The sequence below is a fragment of the Lepidochelys kempii genome, chromosome 23, assembly GCF_965140265.1.
Source record: "Lepidochelys kempii isolate rLepKem1 chromosome 23, rLepKem1.hap2, whole genome shotgun sequence".
Taxonomy (NCBI): domain Eukaryota; kingdom Metazoa; phylum Chordata; order Testudines; family Cheloniidae; genus Lepidochelys; species Lepidochelys kempii.
Genome location: NC_133278.1, coordinates 15418472 through 15442657, shown reverse-complemented (window position 1 = coordinate 15442657; position 24186 = coordinate 15418472). Strand labels below are relative to the sequence as shown.

The window sequence follows — 24186 nt, the reverse complement described above, 5'->3', positions numbered from 1 at the left end:
ACGCGCTATCTCAGAGTGGAGGATTTGCAGATCGACGAGGCGCCGCCCCACAAGGGACCGGCGGGGCCCAGCGGCCCCCAGGAGACTGGCCAGTAGGTCACTGCCCCCCCGGCCCCACAGCCCCCCCCGGCTCGGCAGCCCCCGCCGGGCCGTTCGGTGAGTGGCTCTGCCGTTCTCTTTCCCAGAATTCCCCAGGAAGCTGCAAGGGCCAAACCCTGCTCTGACCCCAACCGCGTGCGGGAGCCTGGGAGGTCGAGTTCGACATCGAGGTAAAGGGGTGATGACAGGGGGGCTGGGAGGCCGGGAGCGGGGGGCTGTGGAGCAGGGGCTGCACTTTGCGGGGCGCCCCACGTCTCTCTGCTCGCCCCCAGGAGGATTACACCACGGAGGAGGAGGGCGGCTCAGGGGCTGAGGGGCCGGGGGGCAGCGCGGCCGGGATCCTCGACCTGCTGAAGGCCAGTCGCCAGGTGGGGGGGCCCCACTACGACGAGCTGAGGTGAGACGCGCTAGGGGCTGAGTGGGGGGAGGGGAGGGCGCTGGGTGTCGCTGGGGGGGGGGAGGGCGCTGGGTGTCACTGGGGGGACGCTGTGCCAAGGGGAGGGGGGTGTCACTTGGGGGATCGCTGTGCCAAGGGGAGGGGAGGATGCTGGGGCGTCACCGGGGGGCGCTGTGCCAGGGGGAGGGGGATCCCACCCCCACTAATCCTCCGCGCCCCCCCCCCCCCAGCGACGCGCCGGCCTCGCCCAGCACGCAGGAGGCGATCCAGGGCATGCTCAGCATGGCCAACCTGCAGGCCGCCGGCTCCTCGCCCAGCCGCCCGGCCTGGTGGGTCCCAGGCCACGAGCGGGGCTGGGCGGGCGGGGTCGGGGCAGCAAGCGCCCCCGCAGGAGACCCCCGAAGCGGCCGGCCGCCCACAGCACGGACAGCGAGGGCGAGACGGGCAGCCTGGATGAGCAGGAGAGCCTGGGCACCTGCTTCAAGGACGCCGAGTTCAGTGAGTGCCAGGCCAGGGGGCAGGAATAGGGCAGGGCCTCTCCCTCTGGGGTGCGCCGGCTCCCACCCGACCACAGGGCAGGGACTGGTGGGCTCAGGGGGGCGGGAATGGGGCAGGGGCCTGTCCCCTCTGGGGGGCGCCGGCTCTCATCCGGCCCTGGGGAGGGGGCTGGCTGGGTCAGGGGTATGGGGGCCCCCAACTTACCCACTGCGTCCCCTGCCCCACAGTTTACCCCTCTCTTGAGTCAGACGAGGACGATCCAGCCTTGAAATCGCTACCAAAGAAGAAGAAATGTACGGATGACGCCCCCTGGAGCCCGAAAGGTAATGGAACCCAGGCGGCCGGGGCTGTGAATCCCCTCCCCAGCTCTGGGAGGGGAGTGGGGGCTGGCGGTTAGAGCAGGGGGCTGGGAGCCAGGACGCCTGGGTTCTCTCCCTATCTCTGGGAGGGGAGTGGGGGCTGGCGGTTATAGCAGGGGCCTGGGAGCCAGGACACCTGGGTTCTCTCCCCAGCTCTGGGTGGGGAGCAGGGGGGCCTGGGTCCCGCCTGGTTACCCGCGGGCACGAGACGCCCCCGGGCCGAGAACTCTGCAGTACCTTGTCTGCTCCCCCCAGCCCGGGTGACCCCGACGCTGCCCCGCCAGGACCGGCCTGTGCGGGAGGGGACCCGAGTGGCGTCTGTCGAGACGGGGCTGGCGGCTGCCGCGGCCAAGCTGGCCCAGCAGGTAATGGCCTCGCGGGGCCGGGGCTGGGCAGCGGGCAAGCTCTGTGGGCAGACGGAGGGGGAGGTAGGCGGCACTGTGCTGGGGAGGACAGGCGGGGGGCTGCTGGGGGTCGCTGTGGCGTGGGGGGCAGGCGGAGGGCACTGTGTCATGGGGAACAGGTGGTGGGGAGCACCATGCCGTGGGGGGCAGGTGGGGGAGGGTGCTGGGGGTCGCTGTGGCGTGGGGGGCAGGCGGAGAGCACTGTGTCATGGGGAACAGGTGGTGGGGAGCACCATGCCGTGGGGGGCAGGTGGGGGAGGGTGCTGGGGGTCGCTGTGGCATGGGGGGCAGGCGGAGAGCACTGTGTCATGGGGAACAGGTGGTGGGGAGCACCATGCCGTGGGGGGCAGGTGGGGGAGGGTGCTGGGGGGTCGCTGTGGCGTGGGGGGCAGGCGGAGGGCACTGTGTCATGGGGAACAGGTGGTGGGGAGCACCATGCCGTGGGGGGCAGGTGGGGAGGGTGCTGGGGGGTCGCTGTGGCGTGGGGGGCAGGCGGAGAGCACTGTGTCATGGGGAACAGGTGGTGGGGAGCACCATGCCGTGGGGGGCAGGTGGGGGAGGGTGCTGGGGGTCGCTGTGGCATGGGGGGCAGGCGGACGGCACTGTGTCATGGGGAACAGGTGGTGGGGAGCACCATGCCGTGGGGGGCAGGTGGGGGAGGGTGCTGGGGGTTGCTGTGCTGTGGGGGGCAGGCAGGGGGCGGTTCCCCATCCCCCTCCCCACCCCGCGCTCCATCCCCCAGGAACACCAGCGGCTGCAGCGGAGGAAGAGTCAGGCCAAGAGAAGGGCCCCGTCCCCCAAGGAGCCTGACCCGGAGCCTGACCCGGAGCCCGACCCCGAGCCGGAGCCGGAGCCAGAAGCAGAGCCGGAAGCAGAGCCAGAGCCGGAGGCGCCCGCTGGGCTGGACGGTGCCCCCAGGGCAGCTCCGGCGCCCCCCACCCCTGAGCCCAAGGCGGAGCCTTTCGCCGGCAGCCTGGCTGACCACGAGTACACGGCCCGGCCCAGCGTCTTCGGCATGGCCCAGCTCAGCCGCGGCACCACCCCCATGGCCCCCGGCGTCTTCCTGTCCCAGCGCCGCCCCTCCGCCGGCGCCCCCGGCACCCCCGCCCGCTCAGGGTAAGCCGTGGGGAGTGCTGGGGGCCAGGACGCCTGGGCTCTCTCCCCAGCTCTGGGCGGGGAGTGGGGTTTGGGGGAGCCAGGACACCTGGGTTCCATGGTGGGGCTGTTGGTATCTCGTGTGGGTGGGGGAGGGATCCGTCCAGCTCCCCTAACCCTCCGCTCTGCCCCCCAGGAAAGCGCCCCAAGAAGGGGCTGGCCACGGCTAAGCAACGGCTCGGCCGCATCCTCAAGATCCATCGCAACGGGAAGCTGCTTCTCTGAGCCCCATGGAGCTGGGGGGGGGGGGGGGGCAGCATGGATCACCGCTTCCCCCCCACCCCCCCCCCCGGCCTCCACCCCCCCATGGACCTGTACAGGGGAGGGGCTTCCCTGGTGCCTCCAACGATTGGCTGCTGTGTCCTGGTAGCCCCACCCCCAGCCCCCCAAATGCTCCCTCCCCCTTTGGGTCTGATTGGTCTCTTCTGCCCTGGTGGGGGGGCTCTTGGGAACCTGGCTTGAGTACCCCCCCACCCTCCTTTGGAAGGTATCCAGACTTCACCCCATTCCCTGCCCTGATTTTTGGGGTCCCCCGGCCTCCCTTCCCCTATAGCAGGACAGGCCCAGGGAGGGAGGAGGCTGGGGGACCCTGAGCCCACACAGCCCCTCCCCAGCACTGGGGAATGACTCCCCCCATTGCTGCCATCAGGGGTACAGCTGGCCCACGGGGGTAGCGGGAGGGGGACTGTGGTAGAGGGTCCCTGTTCTGCCCCCCACACCAGGGGTCCGGGGCTCCCCAGGACTGTGGGGGTTCGGGGCCCAGCCGGGGCTTGCGCCAGACATTTTATATCCAGGGTTAGAATAAAAATCTGTTAGTTCCGCTCGTCTCTGGGAGACCCCCGTCTCTTAACTGCGCCCCCCCTGCCATTCGGCCCCCCTGTGCTGAACAGGCCCCCCCTCCTTCCTGCAGCCCCCCCGCCACATGGACCCCCAGCGTGGGGCGACATCACGTCAGGTGCTGCCAAGACACCCCTCGACTCCATCCTGCCAGGCGCTGCACAGACCCCGACCAACAACAGAGCCTCCCAGGCCAGCCCCCCCACTCTACAGAGGGGCTCTGTGCTCCCCACGCCAGCCCCCCTCAACACACAGGCTCTGTGTCTTGCATACCAGCCCCCCCCACTCCCCTCAGGCACTCTGTGCCCCCCCTTCCTCCCAGGGGTTGTACCCCCCCCACCAGCCCCTGCCTCCCCACAGGGCCTCTCTATCCCCCCTACCAGCCCCCTTCCCCCAGGGGCTCTGTGCACCCCACAGCATCTCCCCAGGGGGCTCTGTGCCCCCCCACCAGCCCCTCCTCCCCCCAGGGCCTCTCTATCCCCCATACCAGCCCCCTCCCCCTGGGGGCTCTGTGCACCCCCCAGCATCTTCCCCCACTCTCTCCAGGGGGCTCTGTGCCCCCTACCAGCCCTCCCTTCCCCCAGGGCCTCTCTATTCCCCCATACCATCCCCCCTCCCCCTAGGAGCTCTGTGCACCCCACAGCATCTCCCCAGGGGGCTCTGTGCCCCCCCACCAGCCCCTCCTCCCCCCAGGGCCTCTCTATCCCCCATACCAGCCCCCTCCCCCCAGGGGCTCTGTGCACCCCACAGCATCTCCCCCACTCTCCCCAAGGGGCTCTGTGGCCCTCCCCCTCAGGGCCTCTCAATCCCCCATACCATCCCCCCTCCCCCCCAGGGGCTCTGTGCACCCCACAGCAGCTCCCCCTCCCCCCAGGGCCTCTCTATCCCCCATACCAGCCCCCCCCCACTCTTCCCAGGAGGCTCTGTGCCCCCACACCAGCCCCTCCTCCCCCCAGGGCCTCTCTGTCCCCCATACCAGCCCCCTCCCCCCAGGGGCTCTGTGCACCCCACAGCATCTCCCCCACTCTCCCCAGGGGGCTCTGTGCCCCCCAGGGCCTCTCAATCCCCCATACCATCCCCCCCTCCCCCCAGGGGCTCTGTGCACCCCACAGCATCTCCCCCACTCTCCCCAAGGGGCTCTGTGGCCCTCCCCCTCAGGGCCTCTCAATCCCCCATACCATCCCCCCCTCCCCCCCAGGGGCTCTGTGCACCCCACAGCAGCTCCCCCTCCCTCCAGGGCCTCTCAATCCCCCATACCATCCCCCCTCCCCCTAGGGGGCGCTGTGCCCCCCATACCAGCCCCCCCCGGGCCTCTCAATCCCCCATACCATCCCCCCTCCCCCCAGGGGGCTCTGTGCCCCCCATACCAGCCCCCCCCCCCGGGCCTCTCAATCCCCCATACCATCCCCTCTCCCCCCAGGGGCTCTGTGCACCCCACAGCATCTCCCCCACTCTCCACAGGGGGCTCTATGCCCCCCATACCAGCCCCCCCCAGGGCCTCTCAATCCCCCATACCATCCCCCCTCCCCCCAGGGGCTCTGTGCACCCCACAGCATCTCCCCCACTCTCCCCAAGGGGCTCTGTGGCCCTCCCCCCCAGGGCCTCTCAATCCCCCATACCATCCCCCCTCCCCCCCAGGGGCTCTGTGCACCCCACAGCAGCTCCCCCTCCCTCCAGGGCCTCTCAATCCCCCATACCATCCCCCCTCCCCCTAGGGGGCTCTGTGCCCCCCATACCAGCCCCCCCCCGGGCCTCTCAATCCCCCATACCATCCCCCCTCCCCCCCAGGGGCTCTGTGCACCCCACAGCAGCTCCCCCTCCCCGGGCCTCTCAATCCCCCATACCATCCCCCCTCCCCCCCAGGGGCTCTGTGCACCCCACAGCAGCTCCCCCTCCCTCCAGGGCCTCTCAATCCCCCATACCATCCCCCCTCCCCCCAGGGGGCTCTGTGCCCCCCCCACCAGCCGCCCCCCCCCGGGCCTCTCAATCCCCCATACCATCCCCCCTCCCCCCAGGGGGCTCTGTGCCCCCCCCACCAGCCGCCCCCCCCGGGCCTCTCAATCCCCCATACCATCCCCCCTCCCCCCAGGGGGCTCTGTGCCCCCCCCACCAGCCGCCCCCCCCCGGGCCTCTCAATCCCCCATACCATCCCCCCTCCCCCCAGGGGGCTCTGTGCCCCCCCCACCAGCCGCCCCCCCCCGGGCCTCTCAATCCCCCATACCATCCCCCCTCCCCCCCAGGGGGCTCTGTGCCCCCCCCACCAGCCGCCCCCCCCGGGCCTCTCAATCCCCCATACCATCCCCCCTCCCCCCCAGGGGCTCTGTGCACCCCACAGCAGCTCCCCCTCCCTCCAGGGCCTCTCAATCCCCCATACCAGCCCCCCTCCCCCCAGGGGGCTCTGTGCCCCCCCCACCAGCCGCCCCCCCCCGGGCCTCTCAATCCCCCATACCATCCCCCCTCCCCCCCAGGGGGCTCTGTGCCCCCCCCACCAGCCGCCCCCCCCCGGGCCTCTCAATCCCCCATACCATCCCCCCTCCCCCCAGGGGGCTCTGTGCCCCCGATACCAGCCGCCCCCCCCCCGGCCTCTCAACCCCCCATACCATCCCCCCTCCCCCCAGGGGGCTCTGTGCCCCCGATACCAGCCGCCCCCCCCCCGGCCTCTCAACCCCCCATACCAGCCCCCTCCCCCCAGTGGCTCTGCCCCGCCATTAGCCTGGGGGGCCATGTGACGTGACCGCACGGGGGAGGGACGAGGCTCGCTCAGGCCCCGCCCTCTCGCGTGTCCGCCTGGAGCCGGCTCAATAAAGTTACATTTGTCTCAAGAATGTCTGGGATTCGGCCTTAGCAGCGAGGTCTCGCGAGACTCGGGATCTAAGGCGGAAGTTCGTCGTCAGAGATCTCGCGAGAGTTGAGAGTGGGCGAGACAGCTTCCTGAGATCTCGCGTGATTAGAAATGTCCTTGGAGGAAGCGCGATAGCGTCGCTGGTCGGAGCTCTCGCGTGGTTTCCTCTCATCGCGATACTTCACGTCGGCTCTTGTCTAGCCACCCAGGCACAGCCGGCCGTTCTCGCCCCCTGTCGCCTTGGAGACGGTGAGTTCTCGCGCGATTTCCCCTCAGGGCTCCCATCGCCTTCGAGCTCCTGGGACGGCGGGGGGGGGGGCGTTCATTCCCCCCCCCCGACTTCTCGCGAGTTTTCCCCGTTTTCTTACAGCCCGGGGAGTGAGTTCTCGCGAGGATCCGTCTCCAGTTATCGCGCGATTTTCTTACTGGGCCGAAGGTAGTTTAGTCTCATGGGGAGGGCGGGACCAAAGCGAGATCTGCGGCCTCAAGTCTCGTGAGATCTCGCCTCCACTTTATTCCGGGCCGTAAGCGGTTAAAGTGATGAGTCTCACGACCCCTGCGAGATTTTCACCATCACGTCTCGCGGGATTTTATACTGAGCAGGCGGCCTCGCTGTGAATTCTGCTCCCCGAACTATCGCGAGATTTCGCTCGTCCCTTCTCGCTCCGAGGATCGCTACCCCGGCATTGAATGCGTATGGGAACCGACAAGGTCTCGCGAGATCTCCGTCCTCCATTCTTGCGGGAAAGCTCTGCGGCGAAGTCTCACGTGAACTGTCGCCTGAACTCTCGCGAGCTCTGTCCCGCCTGCTCCAGCGCGGTGAAGTCACTCCCGCCAAGTCTCGCGGGATCTGCCCCACTCCGTTCTCGCGGGAGAGAGTGGTCGGAGCTTCTCTCGCGGGATTTCTCTCCCGAAGTCTCGCGGGATCCCGTCCCTGGGCGGTAGGCAGGGAGTTCTCGCGGGATCTGCCTGCTGGGCTGAGGCTCGGGGCTGCTATTAAGATGGCGGCGGCGGGAGGCGGCTGGGCCTGGCACTGACCCCGCGCCCGGAGCAGGTACCGCCGGGGCCGGGGAGGGACCCGCCTGCGCTGGGCCCTACTCCTCGTGGGGGGCGTCCCTCCGCCGTCCCCCCCCAGATATTCCCCCCCGGCCGTGGGTCCTGCCCCCCCCGCCCGGCCGTGGGTCCTGCCCCCCATATATCATCCTCCCCCCCCCCCCCCCCCGCCCGGCCGTGGGTCCTGCCCCCCATATATCATCCTCCCCCCCCCGCCCGGCCGTGGGTCCTGCCCCCCATATATCATCCCCGCCCGGCCGTGGGTCCTGCCCCCCATATATCATCCTCTCCCCCCCCCCGCCCGGCCGTGGGTCCTGCCCCCCATATATCATCCTCCCCCCCCCGCCCGGCCGTGGGTCCTGCCCCCCATATATCATCCTCCCCCCCCCGCCCGGCCGTGGGTCCTGCCCCCCATATATCATCCTCCCCCCCCCCGCCCGGCCGTGGGTCCTGCCCCCCCCGCCCGGCCGTGGGTCCTGCCCCCCATATATCATCCTCCCCCCCCCCCCCGGCCGTGGGTCCTGCCCCCCATATATCATCCTCCCCCCCCCCCCGCCCGGCCGTGGGTCCTGCCCCCCATATATCATCCTCTTCCCCCCCCCCCGCCCGGCCGTCGGTCCTGCCCCCCATATATCATCCTCCCCCCCCCCGCCCGGCCGTGGGTCCTGCCCCCATTCCCCCTGCCGCCCCCCCGTATATCCCCCCCGGCTGTGGATCCTGCCCCCCCATATATTCCCCCCCCCCGGCCATGGGTCCTGCCCCCCATATATTCCCCCCCCCGGCCGTGGGGGTCTGCCCCCCATCCGCCTCCGCCGCCTGCCCATATATCGCCCCCGGCCGTGGGTCCTGCCCCCCATCCCTCCCCGCTGCCCCCCCTCATATCCCCGTGGCCGGGGGTCGTGCCCTCCGCTGCCCTCCCTCATATCCCCCTGCCACTCTACTAACCAGGGACCTGCCCCCCATAATATCACCCCTATTCTGCCATGGGTCCTGCCCCCCCCCACGTCGCCCCAGCCAGGGCCTATCCCCCCTCCCATGGTTCCTGCCCCTGTCATATCCCCCTACCTTGCTAGGCTGCCTTCCTGCCCCCCACAGGGACAGAGGGGAGACTTGACCCCTGCTGGGAGATGTGGAGCGCTGCCCCCACTGCTGCCACAGGAGAGAGGGGACTCTGCTTCCCATGGAGACCTGTGCCCTCAGACTGTGACCTGCCCCCCTCCATGAGAGAGGAGATTCTCTCCCATGCTCTGACAGAGACCTGCTTTTCCACTCCCCATAGAGCTCTCACCCCCAGCAAGCCCTGCCTCTCTTCTCCCCCCTTCCCATAGAGACCTGCCCCCACAGGGAAGAACCCATTTTCCTTTGAGAGATTATTCCCTCCCACCAGCAAGCCTGCCCCTCTCTTACCACCCCCTGGACAGGGACCTTCTCCTCCTCCCCACGGAGACACCCCCCCCCCCCCAGCCTGATCTGCACCATTCTTCCATAGACCACTGCCCTTCTCCCATCCCCATTGGGCAGGGACCTCCCCCTCCTCTCCCCCCCCCCCCCCCCCAGATCTGTGCAGGATGGGTTCCCCCTGCCCATGAGGGTCCATCTCGCACCATTCCGTGCCTGGCTTCCCCACTCCCCTGAAAACTGTCAGTCCCCCAAAGTCTGTCATTTCCCCTTCCTGGGCAGTGAACTTGCTACCTTCCACAGGGTCTTCGCCCTGAAACCCCTCCTCCCATGAGGACCCCTGTCTCCCTCCTTGCAGGGTATTTGCCCCAGTTCCCCTCAACTCCATAACAGAGCTTCCGTACCCCATGAAACCTGGAAGGCTTTGAAGGGGCACGGATGACCCCCAAAGGCAGGGGATGATGGAGGGAGTGAAGAGCTCAAAGGGGGACCCCTGAAGCTAGTGTAGGGGGACGACACTAACTGAGTCTTGCCCAAAGGGGGAATTATTTTGGCGGGTGCCACTGCGGTAGGGAGATGTGAAAGAGGGTGGGTCAGGGAGGTCTCCCTGATTTCTTTAGGTGTGTGGGGAAATGGTGCCCCGCCTCAAGGTTTGGGTGGGAAGCCCACCAGGAAGCTTTGTAATTGGGGAAATCCCTCCTCTCCCAGCTGGTAGAGGTGCTCTGGGGCTCCCCCCGTCCTAGGCCAAGCTGTAGAAATCTCTCCGGAGGAGGACCTGGAGCTGGCAGTTCTTCCCACCCTTGCATGTGGGGCGAAGCTGCAGAACCTCCCAATTCTGGGTCTAAATTGAAGTGGCGGCTCAGGGGGAGACTTTTCTCCATTTTCTCTCCTCCCGCCTGCCCCACAGACCTTTTTGCCCTGAGCGGAGCCCCAGCTTTGCCTGGACCCACGCCTGGGCTCTGCTCTGGATGTAGCCATGCTAGGTGAGCAGGGAAGCCTAGCATGGGGGCGGGGATTGTTCTAGCACCGCAGGGCTGCCCATGCTCATCCTGTAGCTGCCAAAAGTTGGGTCTGCCGTGGCCGAGCCCTGATCAGCTTCGAGCCCAGCTGGCCTCTCCCTGCTGCTGGCTTTCAGCACGGTTTGGGGGTGACCAACTGCATAGTGTGTGGTGTGCAGAGGTGGGAGACTCCCTGTAAATAACCGTAGAGTCTACGTTAAGGCAGGATACTTGTTGGGTGACTAGGGCTTGCCTGGCTCTTTGTTGTTTTGTTTGCATGTATAACAGCACTCAGTGCTTTTCTCGGGGGGCTGATGTGGTGTGTGAAGCAAATCTGTCTAGGGTGGGGGTAAGATTAGCTCACAATGTCCCTTTCTGTGTAACGCAGACCAGGGAATTTCACCCCCTGATTTCCTGCTTTGTAGCAGGTGAGAACATAAGACAGGCCAGAGTGGTGCAGAGCAATGGTCCATCCAGCCCAGTATCCCATCTCCTGCAGTGGCCAGGCCCAGAGCTTCAGGGCAGCGTACAGAACAGGGCAGTTTTGGAAAGGACCCCCCCCAGCATCTTCCCCTCCCAGTTTCTGGCCGTCAGAGAGTTGGGCTGTCCCAAGCGTCCCTGACTGTCTTGGCTAATAACTTCATGGAGGATAGATCCATCGATGGGGCTGCCCAGTTCTTTTTGGACCCCAGTGATCTACTTTTGGGCTTCACAAGTGAGGTGGCCATGGGTTCCACAGGTTAACAGTGTGGGGTGTGTGAGAAGAGGCACTTCCCCTTGTTTTGTATGGGAGCTGCTGCGTCTGAATGTTATCAGATAACTCCTGGGTTTTGTATGGAGGGAAGGGTAAATACCACATCTAGGTTCACTCTTTCGACGCCAGGCAGGGATACCATAGGGTGAATACGATGGTATTGCAGGTACCCCACTTGGCTTCCTGTCTGCTGTTAAGTTGCTTTGACTTGTCCCCCAATATATTGCCCAATTCGCCTGCTAGGGATGTATCTGCTCTTTACCCTGTATAACACAATACCTGGGTCTCCATGGTCTGGCCTCTGCCCCGTGCCCATTCTGGGGTCTCGGTAGATTCTGCCCCACCTGCCCCCAATGCCAGGTCTCACGCGTGTCTCTGGTTCCTCCTAGGCCCTCAGTTAGTCTGGTCGAAGTGGATTAGAGTGGCTGCGAAAACCGGAAGGTGTTTCCCTTGGCCGGCTGGGGCGAAGCGTGGGTGCTGGATTAGTGATTTGGACAGCAGACCGGACTGAGCATGGACTGGCTGTGATTCCAGGTGGGTGTCCGCGCACCTCTGGTGCTCACCTCTGTCAGCTAGCGGTGACTCTGGCTTGTTGGTGACCTAGCTGGGCTTTTTTGCTCTGGCAGCGATCCCTAGCTGTGGTTGCGTATCGATGGTGAGAGGATGGAGACGGCGACCCACGCCGCTGAAGCTCCTCTGATGAGGGGGCATAAGGGTCCACGGTGAACTGGCTAACACCGCAGCCAGCAGGTGTATTCTCTCTGGGTTGATCTTTATTCTGAGGGGGCGCCCCCCCTCAAGGGCAGGGAGGCTGCCTGTGTGCTGGGGCCCACACGGATGTGCAGTGAGAATGCCCCTATCCCAAGGTGTTGGTGGGAGGGGAAACTGAGGCACATCTGAGCTCACAACAAGGCAGAGCTAGGCATGGAGCTCTGGCCTCCAGACAGTGCTCTGTCTCATGTTGCAGAGAGGGCGCCTGGTGGCTGAAGGTGAGGAGGTTCTGGCTCTGAAAGCCCTGGAGCCAGCTCTGATACTGGCCAGGGCATCCACCCTCTCTGAAAGATAAGGCTTCTGCTCACCAGTCCCCTGGTGATGTGCTTGGAGATCCTCGCATGGAATATGTGCTGAAGGTGGTGGGTGTTAAGTAAGTTCTTCTGGGGTTTTCAGAGCCTTATGCGTTCTGGCTCTGGGCAGAGGTGAGGTGGAGTGGGTTAGTGGAGGTGGCAGGGCTGGGCGCCAGGACTCCGGGGTTCCATGGGTTTTGGACACCTAGGTTCTTCCCAAATTCCCAGCCTACAGCAGCATGGAAAGTTGCCTGATTAAGTCCAGTTAGCTTCAGGTGAGGTGGCACCCGATGTGATGCAGTGGAATTGTGTGTCTGAGCTCTGGGTCTTGGCTCAGTCCCAGGGTTTCCGCCCTAGAAATGTCCCAGGTTCATTCCCTGGGACTGTCGGCCTGCTCAGCGCCTGGAATTGCAGGGAGGTGCTTACGGGCTCCCCTTGGTATTGCTACATTGCCTTAAGAACATTGATTTGGTCGCTGTGAAGGGAGTGTGTCTAATGGTTAGCGCAGGGCCTTGATAGCTGTCCTCCTGCAAGGGAGACTGAGTGGTCTGATGCCCCAATACCTGTGGGATAACCCCCAACTCTGGCCTGAGTGCTGCTGGTGTGAAGTACTGGGTGTCAGGTCTCCTGGGTTCTTTCCGCAACTCCGGGAGCGGAGTGGTGTTTAGTGGTTAGAACAGCGAGGCTGGGAGCCAGGACTCCTGGGTTCTTTCCCTAGCTCTGGGAGAAGGGTGGGGTCCAGTGGCGAGAGCAGGGGGATGGGGCTGGGAGCCAGAATTCCTGGGTTCTGTTTCCAGTTCTGCCACTGACTGTGACCTCTGTCAAGTCACCTAACTTTCTGGTGCCTTTCACTAGTCAGGACCCAGAGGACAGCATGTAGAGGGTGTGTACTGCCAGGTTAGATGTTTTAGGTTCAAGTGACGATCCTTTCTGTAAGAGTTCAGACCAGCATGACTCCGTTTCAGGCCCTGAGCCAAGTCCAGCAATACCATTCATGCCGCCTGTATGTGCACTGTCTGCAGCACCCCTCTGCTTTGCCCTGTGATCTGGAATGGGTGTCAGACCCGGTGCGAAGAGCCGATTTAGCGGCATTCTCCAGCCTCTTGGCTTGTCTGTGGGCTTGGGGTTAGCCCTGTGGGGGAGCTATCGTTTTTCTTTGAAAAAAGGCTGATTCAGACGGCTTGACGTACCGATTAAAATGCAGCGTCACTATGGAATCCCATATTTAGCCTTGTGAATCAAACAGAGTTGAAAGAACCTTTTCCACTTCAACTCCCCCTGCTTTGGCATGCCTGTGAGTAACGGCGAGCCGGTCCTGGAGGCAGGCTCACTCGACGGAGCTGTGGCAGAACTGGAAACCGCCAGCCCTCCGGGCATTGTCCACTGTCGGCTGATGGGAGATTCAGGGTAACTGAGTCCACGATGCCATTTTTTCCAGTCTCTTAAAAGCCTGCATCTTAGAGAACCATGAAACTGATTGGAGCAAGGATCAGAGCCTGCAGGTAGTCATTGGGAGTGTGGGGGGTGTGTGTTTATAGAGATGCACTAGACTGGCTTTGTGTCCTGCTGTCTGACACATTTCCTCAGCAGTAGCTAAGTGGTGGCTGCGTGGCCAGATAAATAGGACATCGCTGGTGGAACCAATTCTGCCCTGGATCCTTCAGAGACTCTTAATCGGATGTGTGTCATAATGGCAGAGTTACTAAAACTTGCTCCACTTGTTGCCTGGCTCACTGGAGCAATTTTCCAGATGAGCCAGCGAGTTGAAGTGAGTGGCTGGGTGTATTCCCAACCCCTGCCTCGTTAAAGTATTGGCAGATTTCTCCTCTCGAACCAAGCATGCTGCTTCTGTTGTGGAGGACAAGAGCCCCGGCCAGAAATGTGTGACTGTGCCTTCCAACCTCTGCCATTTAAGGGTGTGCTTCCGAAGAGCTGGCCTCGCTGCTAAAGCCTGCAGCCTTCCATGTACTGCTGTCACCACGTCTAGAACCTGTGCAGAGTAAATCGCTCTGGGGTAGAGAGATCACTGGTGAGAGGATCTCCGCGCTTTCCATGTCTCAAACTTCTGCCTGTTTAATCAGTGGGGAAACTGAGGCTTGGAGGTAGTGGCTTGTGTGTGGTCCCACCTTGTCAGTGACAGGAATAGAGCGGGGCACAGAACCCCCAGGAGTCCTGGCACTCAGGCGGGCGTTGTACTTGACAGAGGTAGCCGGTTCTTCCCGGGGAGGTCTTGGGTGAGCAAAGAGAATCCGACTGGAATATTATAAAGGAGCCTGATGTGACCCTGATCGACTCCTCTTAACGAGCAGTCAGGCACACTGGCCCCGTTCTCTTTCTCACCCAGGATGCTTCATCCTGTTGCTTGTTAGACACTAAAGGGGATTAAAGTTTATTGGGTGTGTTTAAGCACCAGTGTGGAGCTACAGCACAGTGTGATCCATGTCTAAGTACCTTCATCCCAGGCTTGAGTACGAAGCCCCTTCTAGTGGTGAGACGATTGGAAGCTAAAGCCAGCCAAACTCAAATGGCAAATGAGGCGCCTGTCTCTAAAAGAGAAGATGGTTTACTCTTGGGACACACTTCCCGGGGATGGAGATGGAGGCTCCCATCCAGACTGCCTACCTTCTGGGACATGCTTTTGCCAAACACAAGTTGTCGGGCTCCACCCCGGGGGGAACTGGTGAAATTCTCTGGCCTGTGTTAGCCAGGAGGTTAGGCTTGGATGATCCCTTCTGGCCTTGGAATGGTAAGTTACAAACTTCAGGGGCCACTGTCCAACTGAAATCATGCCAGTTAAAACACTTTGCTGATCATGCACCTGTCCCCCTGCCTTTGCAGGTCCCCATGCCCCCAGCTGGCCCCTCTTTCACTGGGAAAGCTCAGAACAAATGAGGGCTAACGGCGAAGCTGACGGTACAAAGCTAGAGCTTTACAAAGTGAACCAAAGAGCCTGTTTCTCCCATTGATCATAGGTGGAGTTAGTAGGCAGGGAAAACTATTAGACATTCGTGGAGAATGGAGGTGGTGCCCCGTCAAGGAGCCTCTCTGGACTATAAATCAGGCTAGTGCAGTGTCTTCGCCTGTTAGTTTCGCATGGATGCACCAAGCCGTGGGGTGTTGACTGTAGGGGGGCAAATGTTATACACACCCAGTTTCCTCTTGGAGGTCAGCGTTCGACGACAAGTGCTTTCATTTCCATCTAGAACAGCGGCTGCGTAGTGAGGGACAAGAGGCGCGGAGGTGGGAGGCAGGACTCCTGGCTTCTGCTGCTGCCTCTGCCTTGCTGGCTTCACGTCTGTGTGTGTTTTCCTTTCCCCGGCCTTTGTTGAGCTGTAAGGCAGCGAGCAGCCTCCGTACAGCACCTGGCAAGGGGAAGGCGCTTGTGCGGAGCACTACAGGAGCGATGGTTGCTGTCGGGCAGGAGGCGAGAAATGGACTAGCGCGCGCTGAGGGCTACCGTGTGGCTGATGGATGGCTGTCATTGGAGCTGTTAGTGGCAAGGCTGAAACTGGGAAGCTAGCGAGGCAGGCGTGGGGAATGTTTTACATGTGCCAGGGAGTCCCAGCTGCTAAAGTGGGGGTGCACCTACGCTGGGTACATTAAAAAACCTGCAGAGACGGGGCTGCGTCACTGGGAGGTTGCGTCTAGGTCTGGTGCCCCAGTGGATCTAGAACGACGCTGGGAAAACGAGGAGAGGGTTTGGAAAAGAACCACGGGGGCCGTCCAAGGTTCGCATGGTAAACAACTGAAGTAGCTTTATGGAAGTGAAGGTTAAGAGGTGACTTAACCACTGCCTGGGGAGAAGAGATGGGACCTCAGACAGCTCTTGGATCTCACCCAGGAGGCAGGTTGAGATCGCTGGCTTGGTAGCTGATCCGCGATGGATGAAAGTCAGGAGTAAGCTGGCTGGCCGTTGGGACAGACCTGTGCAGGGATGTGGTAAGAGGGTCTCCATCACGCAGGTCTTCAGTCGAGACTGGGTGTATTTGTAAGAGGGATGTTTGTTCAACTGCAGTTTGTTGAGCTCAGCACAGGGGTCCTGTGGTCTCACTGTACAAGAGATCGGACTAGATCTACGGTTCCTTTCTAGCCTTAACACTTCTGAGGGGATGGCTCCCTTTAGAAGGGCAGGAACTGGTTGGGTGGATTCGGAACGTTTGGCCTGTGACCCCACAAGACCGGCACCTCCACCCTCCACTGCCTGTCCAAGATCTCCTAGCTAGCTCAGCAGTGGGACAGGGCCTGTAACTGGAGGCTAACAATGTCCTTCAAGACCTGGAGTGAAGGCGCTCAGTGACAATCCGTAGGTCTCTCTTTCCGGCTCTGCTTTTAACAGGTGGGCCGTGTTGGGCCGGAATGTTTCTGGTTGGATCTTGGCTCAAAGGGCTCCCTCATCCTTACCGTCGGGTGACTTGTGCTCACACTGTGCTTTGCTATCAAGGACTGAAGCAAACCATCCTGTTTGAAAACCGCAAGCCAGAAAGTGTATTTGAAGACCCCAGCAACATTTGAAGAGTGGAGATGGCCGAGCAGGATTTGTAGCTCAAACAGGGGTACTGACCCTGAAGAGTTTGCCACCTCCCCTGTTGGATTTAAGCACGCTGTCTGCCCTGAAACCAGCTTGACTCCCAGGTCACACTGGACTCAACCTGCATTGATCGCTCCCAGAGCATCTTGCTTCTCGCTTTGTTGGCATCTTCAGCCAAGGTCCCTTCTGCTCTGCGCAGGTTACTTGTATGGTGGCAGTCCCAGGAGCCCCTTGTTTTAGCCGCTTCACAAACACAGAACAAAAAGAGCCCAAAGTCTTAAGTAAGCTGCTAAAGATCCTATATTGCTTTTCATGGGGCTTCCTTGGTGGCCCAGAATCCCCCTCCCTCACTGTCCTGCAGCTTGCTGTGTTCTGTTTAGCTGCCGCTCTCTGCACGAGAGGTGGCTGCACTTTGTTCTGCATCGGAGATTTCTCAGGTTCCACAGCCCGGCTGTTCGCATTAACGTGACACAGAAGGCCAGGGACTTGGGGGGGAAAAACGCCTTTTAGTCTGATAACTTCGGAGCCATGCAGTGCTGTATTTCGTCCAAGACTTCAAAACCTCTGGCAACAGAGTGCTCACAGCAGCCAGGCCCCTGCCCCCGTGCCACGTGTTAAGTCACAAGTGTCACTGCACAGTCGGATCAACGTGCCATGGGTGTGAGTGGGGGCTCTTGCAGGCTGAAGCAACATAGCGTAGTGGGTGGGGTCTGTTCCTGCTGCCCCATCTGGCGACTCTTTTCCCTGTCGGTGCCGCTGTCCCTCTCCCATCCTGCGTCTCGTTGTCTTTGTACAAAGTGGCTACCGTAATGCCCAAACCACTGCAACTAAAATAGTCACCAGACTTGCACCTGTGGGGGTTTTGCATTGAATGCAGCGTGTTGCCCAGCAGGCTTTTTGGGGCTTGGGTGTGAGCAGAATGACTAAGTGCTGCTTGCTGAGCAGTGTCCCTAGGAGAGACGGTCCCCGCCCCAAAGAGCTGATGTTCTCGCTAGGGTAGGAAACCTTCCGTGGAGATGGGGACTGGAGACACGCCTGACTTGGCCAGCTTCACACGGGAAGGACTGAGATTGTTTCCTTTGGATCTGACACTGGTGTGACCACTGCTGGAATAGTGTGTCCCATTCTGGTGCCCATGATTCAAGGCGGGTGTCGATCAGCTGGAGAGAACGGATGGGAAAACTTGCCTTTGAGCTCCCAGAGTGTTTCTCTCTTTCTGACGGGTTTCAGAGCGGTAGCCGTGTTAGTCTGTATCAGCAAAAACGAGGAGTCCTTGTGGCACTTTAGAGACTAACATGTATTTGGGCATAAGCTTTCGTGGGCTAAAACCCACTTCATCAGATGCATGGAGTGGAAAATACAGTAAGAAGGTATAAATACACAGCCCATGAAAAGGCGGGTGTTGCCTTACCAAGTGGGTGTCAGTGGTAACGAGCCAATCCAATTAAGATGGAAGTGGGCTAGTCTCAACAGTTGACAAGAAGGGGTGAATACCAAGGAAGGAAAAATCACTTTTGTAGTGCTAATGATGCCAGTGTAATCAAGGTGGCCCATTTCAAACAGTTGACAAGAAGGTGTGAGTGTCAGCAGGGGGGAAATTAGTTTTTGTAGTGACCCAGCCACTCCCAGTCTTGATTCAGGCCTAATTTGATGGTGTCCAGTTTGCAAATTAATTCCAGTTCTTCAGTTTCTTGTTGGAGTCTGTTTTTGAAGTTTTTTGTTGAAGAATTGCCACTTTTAAGTCTGATTGAGCGTCCAGGGAGATTGAAGTGTTCTACTGGTTTTTGAATATTATAATTCTTGATGTCTGATTTGTGCTTATGCCCAAATTTTAGTCTCTAAGGACCCACAGGGACTCCTTGTTAACCAGAAAGAGCAAACACAACTTCACAAAGAAGGCTAAGGGGTGACTCGATCCCAGTTTGAAGAGCCCTCTCAGCTCCATCCGACCGTTGGAGCCGAACAAATTCAGAGGAAAAATGAGATGCACAGGGAGGCGAATGAAGCGCTTGCTGAAGGTCACGCTGGATTTGCCAGCGCTGGCAAAGTCTGTCCGGGATGTTTTCAAAGAGCTCTGTTCTAGTTCCGGCAGGAATGAGTTCAGGCCTGTCCGGGGTCTCGGGCGCATGGCGTTCACCCCACCTCTCTGGCCTTAGCAGGACTGCCTGGCAGTTAGGGTGCTAGCTTGGGAACTGAGACTGCAGGGGCAAGTCTCTGAGCTTGGGAAACTGAGGCAGAGCTGCTGCTGGCACTGCCCTTCCTCACAGGGAGGCTGAGGATCAGCGACCTACAGATTGAGAGACCCCACATAGGGGATGGGCGTATGAGTATCTAAAAGCCAGGGATCAAGCCCAGGCGGCCCCCTTCATTCCGACCTCCGCATGCTGTTCCTTGCTGCCCCTTTGCTGGGGGAGTTTTGGGTGGGGAAGGCTCTGAGCTTCACAGCCCCAGCAGCTCCCCACCCCACAGCACAGGGGTTTGTCTAGCGCCAGTTAGCGACAGCACGGCTGATCTCGGGAGGTACAGCTGCTGGAGCAGTGAGCCACAGCAGGCAGGATGCAAAAGATGGGGCTGGAAGTCCTGGCGCGCTCCAGGTTTGTCCTATGGTTTTGGCATTGCCGTGTGAGTGGACAGCTATTTATTAGGCGGGGGCGGAGGGCTCTCTTGTTCCAGAACCGAAACGAAAACTCCTCGTGGAGTCATGGCCGTGACTAAGCAGCTGCGGGTTGCAAGGTGTCTGTCTGCAAATCCCCTGGGAGGAAGTCTGTGGAGGACGACGCTTTGGTCCCTTCTAGAGTGTCCAGTGTTGCTGGGGGTGAGGGGCAGGAGGAGACTGGCTTCCTGATCAGTCTGATCTGAACAGATTTGACGATGGGAAGTGGACGCATAGCTCTTGCCGTGGGGCAGTCTGGTGAGTGTCGGCCGTGCTCTGTGCGGCTGGGAGCTCCCGGCCCAGGCTCTTCAGCTGGGGATGCCATGGGAGTTTTGGCTTTCAGTTTCAGGCTGGAGCATGGCTCCTCGAGGGGTAGCGAAGGGTGGGTGTCTGGGCAGTGCCCAGCTGGGGGAAGCCTATCATCGGAGCAGCAGCCCCAGCTCAGCTGAGAGCTGTGCGAAAGTGTGGCCAGGTGGCTTTTAAAACCAGCCAGTGCAAGGAGAAGAGCGAGCTAACGCAATCTGCCCCACAGCCTCAGGGCCTGCGGCTGGAGCAGAGAGGAGCAGCAGGCTCTGGGAGCAGCCAGCATCCAGGTTCCGGTTGTTTTGCCAAGTTAAGGCAGCCAACCTGGAGCGGTGGGGGCCCACTGGCCTGCAGCCCTCCTGAGATGTCTGGTGGGGTAGGATCACAGGCCTCGCCAAGCAGGGTATGTACGGACGGGCCCCGCCCCACGACCGGGCTTTGGTTCCCATCGAAGGCTGGTTTCTCTAGCAAACTGGGTCACCCAGCAGGAAGTGCTTTGTCAGCTTTTTTGGGCCGGCCGGGGGGTTAGGCGCGGCGTTTCTGCTCTGAAGGCTGCGTTGACTCTAGCGAATGCTTGCGGAAGCTCCTCTCCCTAGGGCCTAGCCGGAACGTGGGCGCGGTGCTGGGAAAGGTGGCCAAACTTAGCAGTGATCTGTAACCCAGGCTCGGAGCCCAAGTCAGTCGCCATCAGAAGAGGGACAGGAGCTTTCAAGGGAAGCCTGTCGCTGTGTCCCTGTTAATTGAAATGCTGCAGAGCAACGGTGCCCAGTCAGGCTGACTGAGATGGTGGCAGCCCCCAGGGCTTGGCTGCGGGGCCTGTGAAAACCCTGGCTTCATGGGGTGCTGGACAGACACCTAGTTGGACGGTCTCTGCCCTAAGGAGTTCACAGTCTAGACCGGTGAAAGGTGGGAGGGGAAAGAGACAGAAAAGCAATGTGAAAAGCTGGCCCCAGCCACCGGCCTGCGCCGGAGTCTGTGCCAGGATCAAAGGGTGTTAAAACAAGTGACAAATCCGCACGGTTCCTCAGATTGCCTTGAAATTCGGTGCCCCTCGTGTGTGCGAAGGATAGGCTGAGTGGCCCACATATGGGGCTGTTTGAACAGATTGGGCCCGAGATACACCCTCCCCCCAAGTCAGCTTTTCTTACCGGTGACATTCATCCAACTGTCCCCCACCCCCGACCTGGGAATCAAACCGCAGCTCTTATTCTGGCACAAAAGTCCCAGCGCATGGCACCACCTGCCCTTTGGGGAAGCAAAATCCACTGTCACGTGGGCTGCCTGGGCTAGAACCCAATCAGGCCAGGATTGGCTCATTGTCTCCTTGGGTTTCTCCCCTCCAGCTGCCTCCCCCGTCCCGGGTCCTGTGCTCTGTAGGGCCGGATCCCTCTGTCCGGCCCCAGGGCTGGCTGGTGCCCAATTCGGAGCAGGAGAGCACACTGGTCGCTAGAACTCAATCTGCCGTGGGGCAGACTCCACGAGCCAGGACGGTTACCACTAATGACCTGACCAGCGGTGCAGGAGTTGGAAGTTCCTCTGGCAGGCGTCTGGAACCGGGAGCCAGGACTCCTGGGTTCAGTTGATCAGTCTATGCCTTGTGCTTCCCTTCTATAAAAGCAGGGGGAAGATCCCATTGTTCCAGTTCTGGATTCCTAGCTTATGTGGCCGGAAGGCTCCTCTGTGATAGTTCAGTTTGGCCTGACCATGGCGTCTAGAGTAGTCAGCTGTGCAGGGAGCTGAGCAGGTCCTGGCCGGAAGAACTTAATCTAACCACCCCCCAAAGGAGTGTGAAAGAGCTTTGGACCTCAAAAGGGACCTCAGTTCGGTCTGGTCTGACCTCCTGTGCCTTGCAGGCTGTTGGAGCTCATGTTTATAGAGCATGTGGTTATTTTAGAAAGGATAAATTGAGCCACAGGACTGCGTGATCTGTGAGGACCTGGTTCCCAGTCCTGTGCTCTGTCAGGCTATAATTAATGACTTCCTTTGGGTGGAAAGGAGTGCTGGCTGTGCTCCAGAAGGTCAGAGCTCTGAGATTGGCCTCGGTGAAGAACGTCTCGACCAGTACATTTCCCCAGCTTCCAGGAAGGTGGGCTCCTTTGTGTCCAACCGGCCTGTGGGCTAACAAACCTCCCCCGGGCCCAGCCCCGCTGTGACATGTGGCCTTGGCTGCTGCTCCCCCAAGACCTGCCTTTCAAACACTTGTCCTGGCGGCTTGTGAAATCATACTCCAAATGGACGTCTGGCCTCCTGTTTACCCCGGCCATAGGACGTCTCTGAATTCATTCCTGCTTAAACTAGAGCCGGTCTCTTCGCTGACTCGCTTTTAAGAAAAGCGGCACTTTCTGTGCTCCTCCGATCTGTCGGGTTGCTCTCATTTTTGAATGAGTCGTCCAATTTATTCAGTCATGTTTGCAGTGCTGCAAAACCAGGACTCCTGGGTTCTGTAGCGAGTGAGAGCCAGGGGGCTGGGAGCCAAGATTCCTGGGTTCCCAATGGTCTCTAACTCCAAAGTGATCAAAGGAAACTTCCTTTAAGTGCGCGGCACCCAGTTAGCTGATGGAACTCCTGGCCGAGAACTTTTTAGCAGGCGTGGACACGTGTACCGGTCACATGAACATACAGAGATACTGTACAAGGTAAAGAAGCTCTGGAAAGGGATCTAAATTCTCCTCCTTTGGGTTGAGCCAAACTCTGGTTATCTGGAAGGGAAACTTAAAACTGTAACTTCAGGGCTTCTTACAGTGTCCACTGGCCACTGACTGAGACCAAGCCTTGGTCTAAGGCTAGCCGGGCCGTGGCTCAGCTCCAGGAGGGTGGGCAGAAGGTTAGAAGGATCTTGGAGGTCAGACTAGATCTAAATAATACAACGCAAGACAGTTTCCCACAGAGTCCTAAACTTGCCTGTCTTCGAGCAAGGTGTGTGGTCTTGATCTCGGCACGACAAGCGAGGGAACATCGGTCGCTTCCCTCAGGGGTCTGTGTCAGTGGCTAATTCCCCCTTGACTGTTAGAAACTGGTGCTTGGCATGTGCCCTGCAGTCCAAGAGCCTGTGAGTCTCTGCTGTTCTCTTCCCTGGCAAGCTGCGTTCCTTTGCTTAGATCATTTTTCTTCTGGGCTTGGGGTCAGGGGTCTTTGGCGCTTCTGACAAGTGGTCCTAGCAGTCTAGGACAAATTTGGTGCACGTGCTGCTTCCTGGCCCTCTCCTGGCCACCAGCTTTGTCTAGTGTCTGAAAGCACTCGGCGTGGGCTTTCTGGACCGCGGCCCGATCCCCTGATCAGAAGGGGATGGTTTCGTCCGTCGCCTGGCCCCAAAAGAGCTGGCGACAGGCATGTGAAGCGAGAGATGAGGCAATCATAATGCGGGCAGGTCGGTTCGTTGCCCGCCGACCTAGCGCTGTGTACACCAACCGGTGCACGGCCCGGTCCAGCTATGGTGCCCAGGGGCCCAAGTAATTGCATAGTGTGGCCCTAGCCTAAGCTCACAATCTACTTGGGGAGCCTCTGCCCAGGGACCCGAATGCTTCACCTGGCTTGGCTTAGGGAGCCCTGGCAAGAAATTGCTTGCTGCCAAGGTGGGAACAGAACCCAGGAGTCCTCGCTCCCCATTCCACTCCTCTCGCCTCCGAGCTGGAAGCAGAACCCAGGAGTCCTAGTTTTCAGCTCCAGCTTCTCAGCCTGACCCAAGAGTGAGCAACCAAGGGAGCGACTGATTCTCCATCTGTAAATCAGGCTCAGGCTCCCTCCCCCAAAAGATCTGCTCTGGGACCTGTTGGGGGCAGTTCCCTGCCCTGTGCAATACAGGGGGCCAGATGAGATCCCCCGCGGGCCCTTTATCCTGTGGTGAAAGACTGAGAAGAAGCAGGCAGGGCTGCTCCTAGTCTGTAGGCTCTGAACGACCCAGTCGGCTCCTTTGCCAGAGCCGGGAAAGGCAGGGAACGGTCAAAGCACGGAAGGACGCGCTGTATTCTTACAGCTCAGGTTCCCCTGTTGCACACGTGCTGCGCACACTGGATTTTGGGACCCGAGTCTGCTCCAGCGGCCCTGAGCATGGCCTTCCTCCCGCCACCCCCCCATCCCCAACCCCGTCTCTTCAAACCGCCTCCCACTCCTGCTCCTCTGGGGGTTTTTTGCACATTCATTGTTCCAGAGCTGGAGCCGTGATGTCATCAGCGAAGGCCGAGGCAAGCCCACTGCCTTCTGGGAGCTGTAGTTCCGGCCTGACTGGCCCCGGCTTTGTTTGCAGGGAAGCCTGACCCTAAAAAGCAGATTGCAAGGGCAGGGGTCAGCGGCCAGTCATGTGCCCGAAGGAGAAGTGGCTAGTTCTGGCTCAGGCTCTGGCATGGGGCCCAAGGTCTCCCTCCCATGCTGTTGTCCAGCTCATGCCGTGGTCTGTGCTGTTCCCAGTTGGTACTGTGAGGCCAGGCTCGGCTGGTCTGACCTGCATGGCCACGCCTGTTAGACCTTTCTCTGCAGGATCCAAGAGCCCGTTCCTGTTCTCAAATGTTGGTTCCCCATGGCTAGACACCTTCTCATTGGGGAGCTGAAGAGCTGGAGCTCCTGGAGTCTGTCGCTTGAAAGCCAGTTTGCTAATCCTTTTAATTGTGGCTTTTCTCCAACCCTTCTCTGATTGAACTGGACACCGCAATCCAGCAGTGGTGGCATTGGTGCCGAATAAAGCATTGCGGGCCCGTGGCTGCTAGGGAAGACGATGAAGCCACTCCTGAAACTAGACGCTGTGGCTGTTTGGGCCCCCTTTTCTGATTTAGTGCCTTGCTCAGGCCCCGATCCCTCCCCTCTGGGCTGATCTGCAGGCCTGGAAGCTGTCTGTCTCGCTCTGACTCTGA

At 60.7% G+C, this 24186-nt stretch overlaps 2 protein-coding genes across 9 annotated transcripts in view; both read left to right on the top strand.

The window, feature by feature from the left end:
• PHF8 (PHD finger protein 8) overlaps window positions 1-3739 on the top strand; it is an 11048-nt gene extending 7309 nt beyond the window's left edge. The window contains 7 exon segments of the mRNA XM_073321564.1: window positions 372-496; window positions 727-848; window positions 851-994; window positions 1222-1317; window positions 1609-1718; window positions 2500-2873; window positions 3049-3739. Of these exon segments, the coding sequence (XP_073177665.1) occupies window positions 372-496; window positions 727-848; window positions 851-994; window positions 1222-1317; window positions 1609-1718; window positions 2500-2873; window positions 3049-3082 (1005 nt within the window). The 3' untranslated portion in view covers window positions 3083-3739.
• A 2993-nt stretch (window positions 3740-6732) lies between these two features.
• The window catches only part of HUWE1 (HECT, UBA and WWE domain containing E3 ubiquitin protein ligase 1), a 59860-nt gene continuing 42406 nt past the window's right edge, over window positions 6733-24186 (top strand). For 6 of the 8 annotated variants that reach the window (XR_012155985.1, XM_073321504.1, XM_073321505.1 and 3 more), the window contains exons 1-2: window positions 7539-7645; window positions 11184-11328. The gene's annotated coding sequence lies outside the window, so the exon portion shown is untranslated. Of the gene's footprint in view, window positions 6841-7538; window positions 7646-11183; window positions 11329-19068; window positions 19298-24186 lie in introns of those variants that run through there. The other 2 variants (XM_073321499.1, XM_073321500.1) reach the window with 2 other exon arrangements.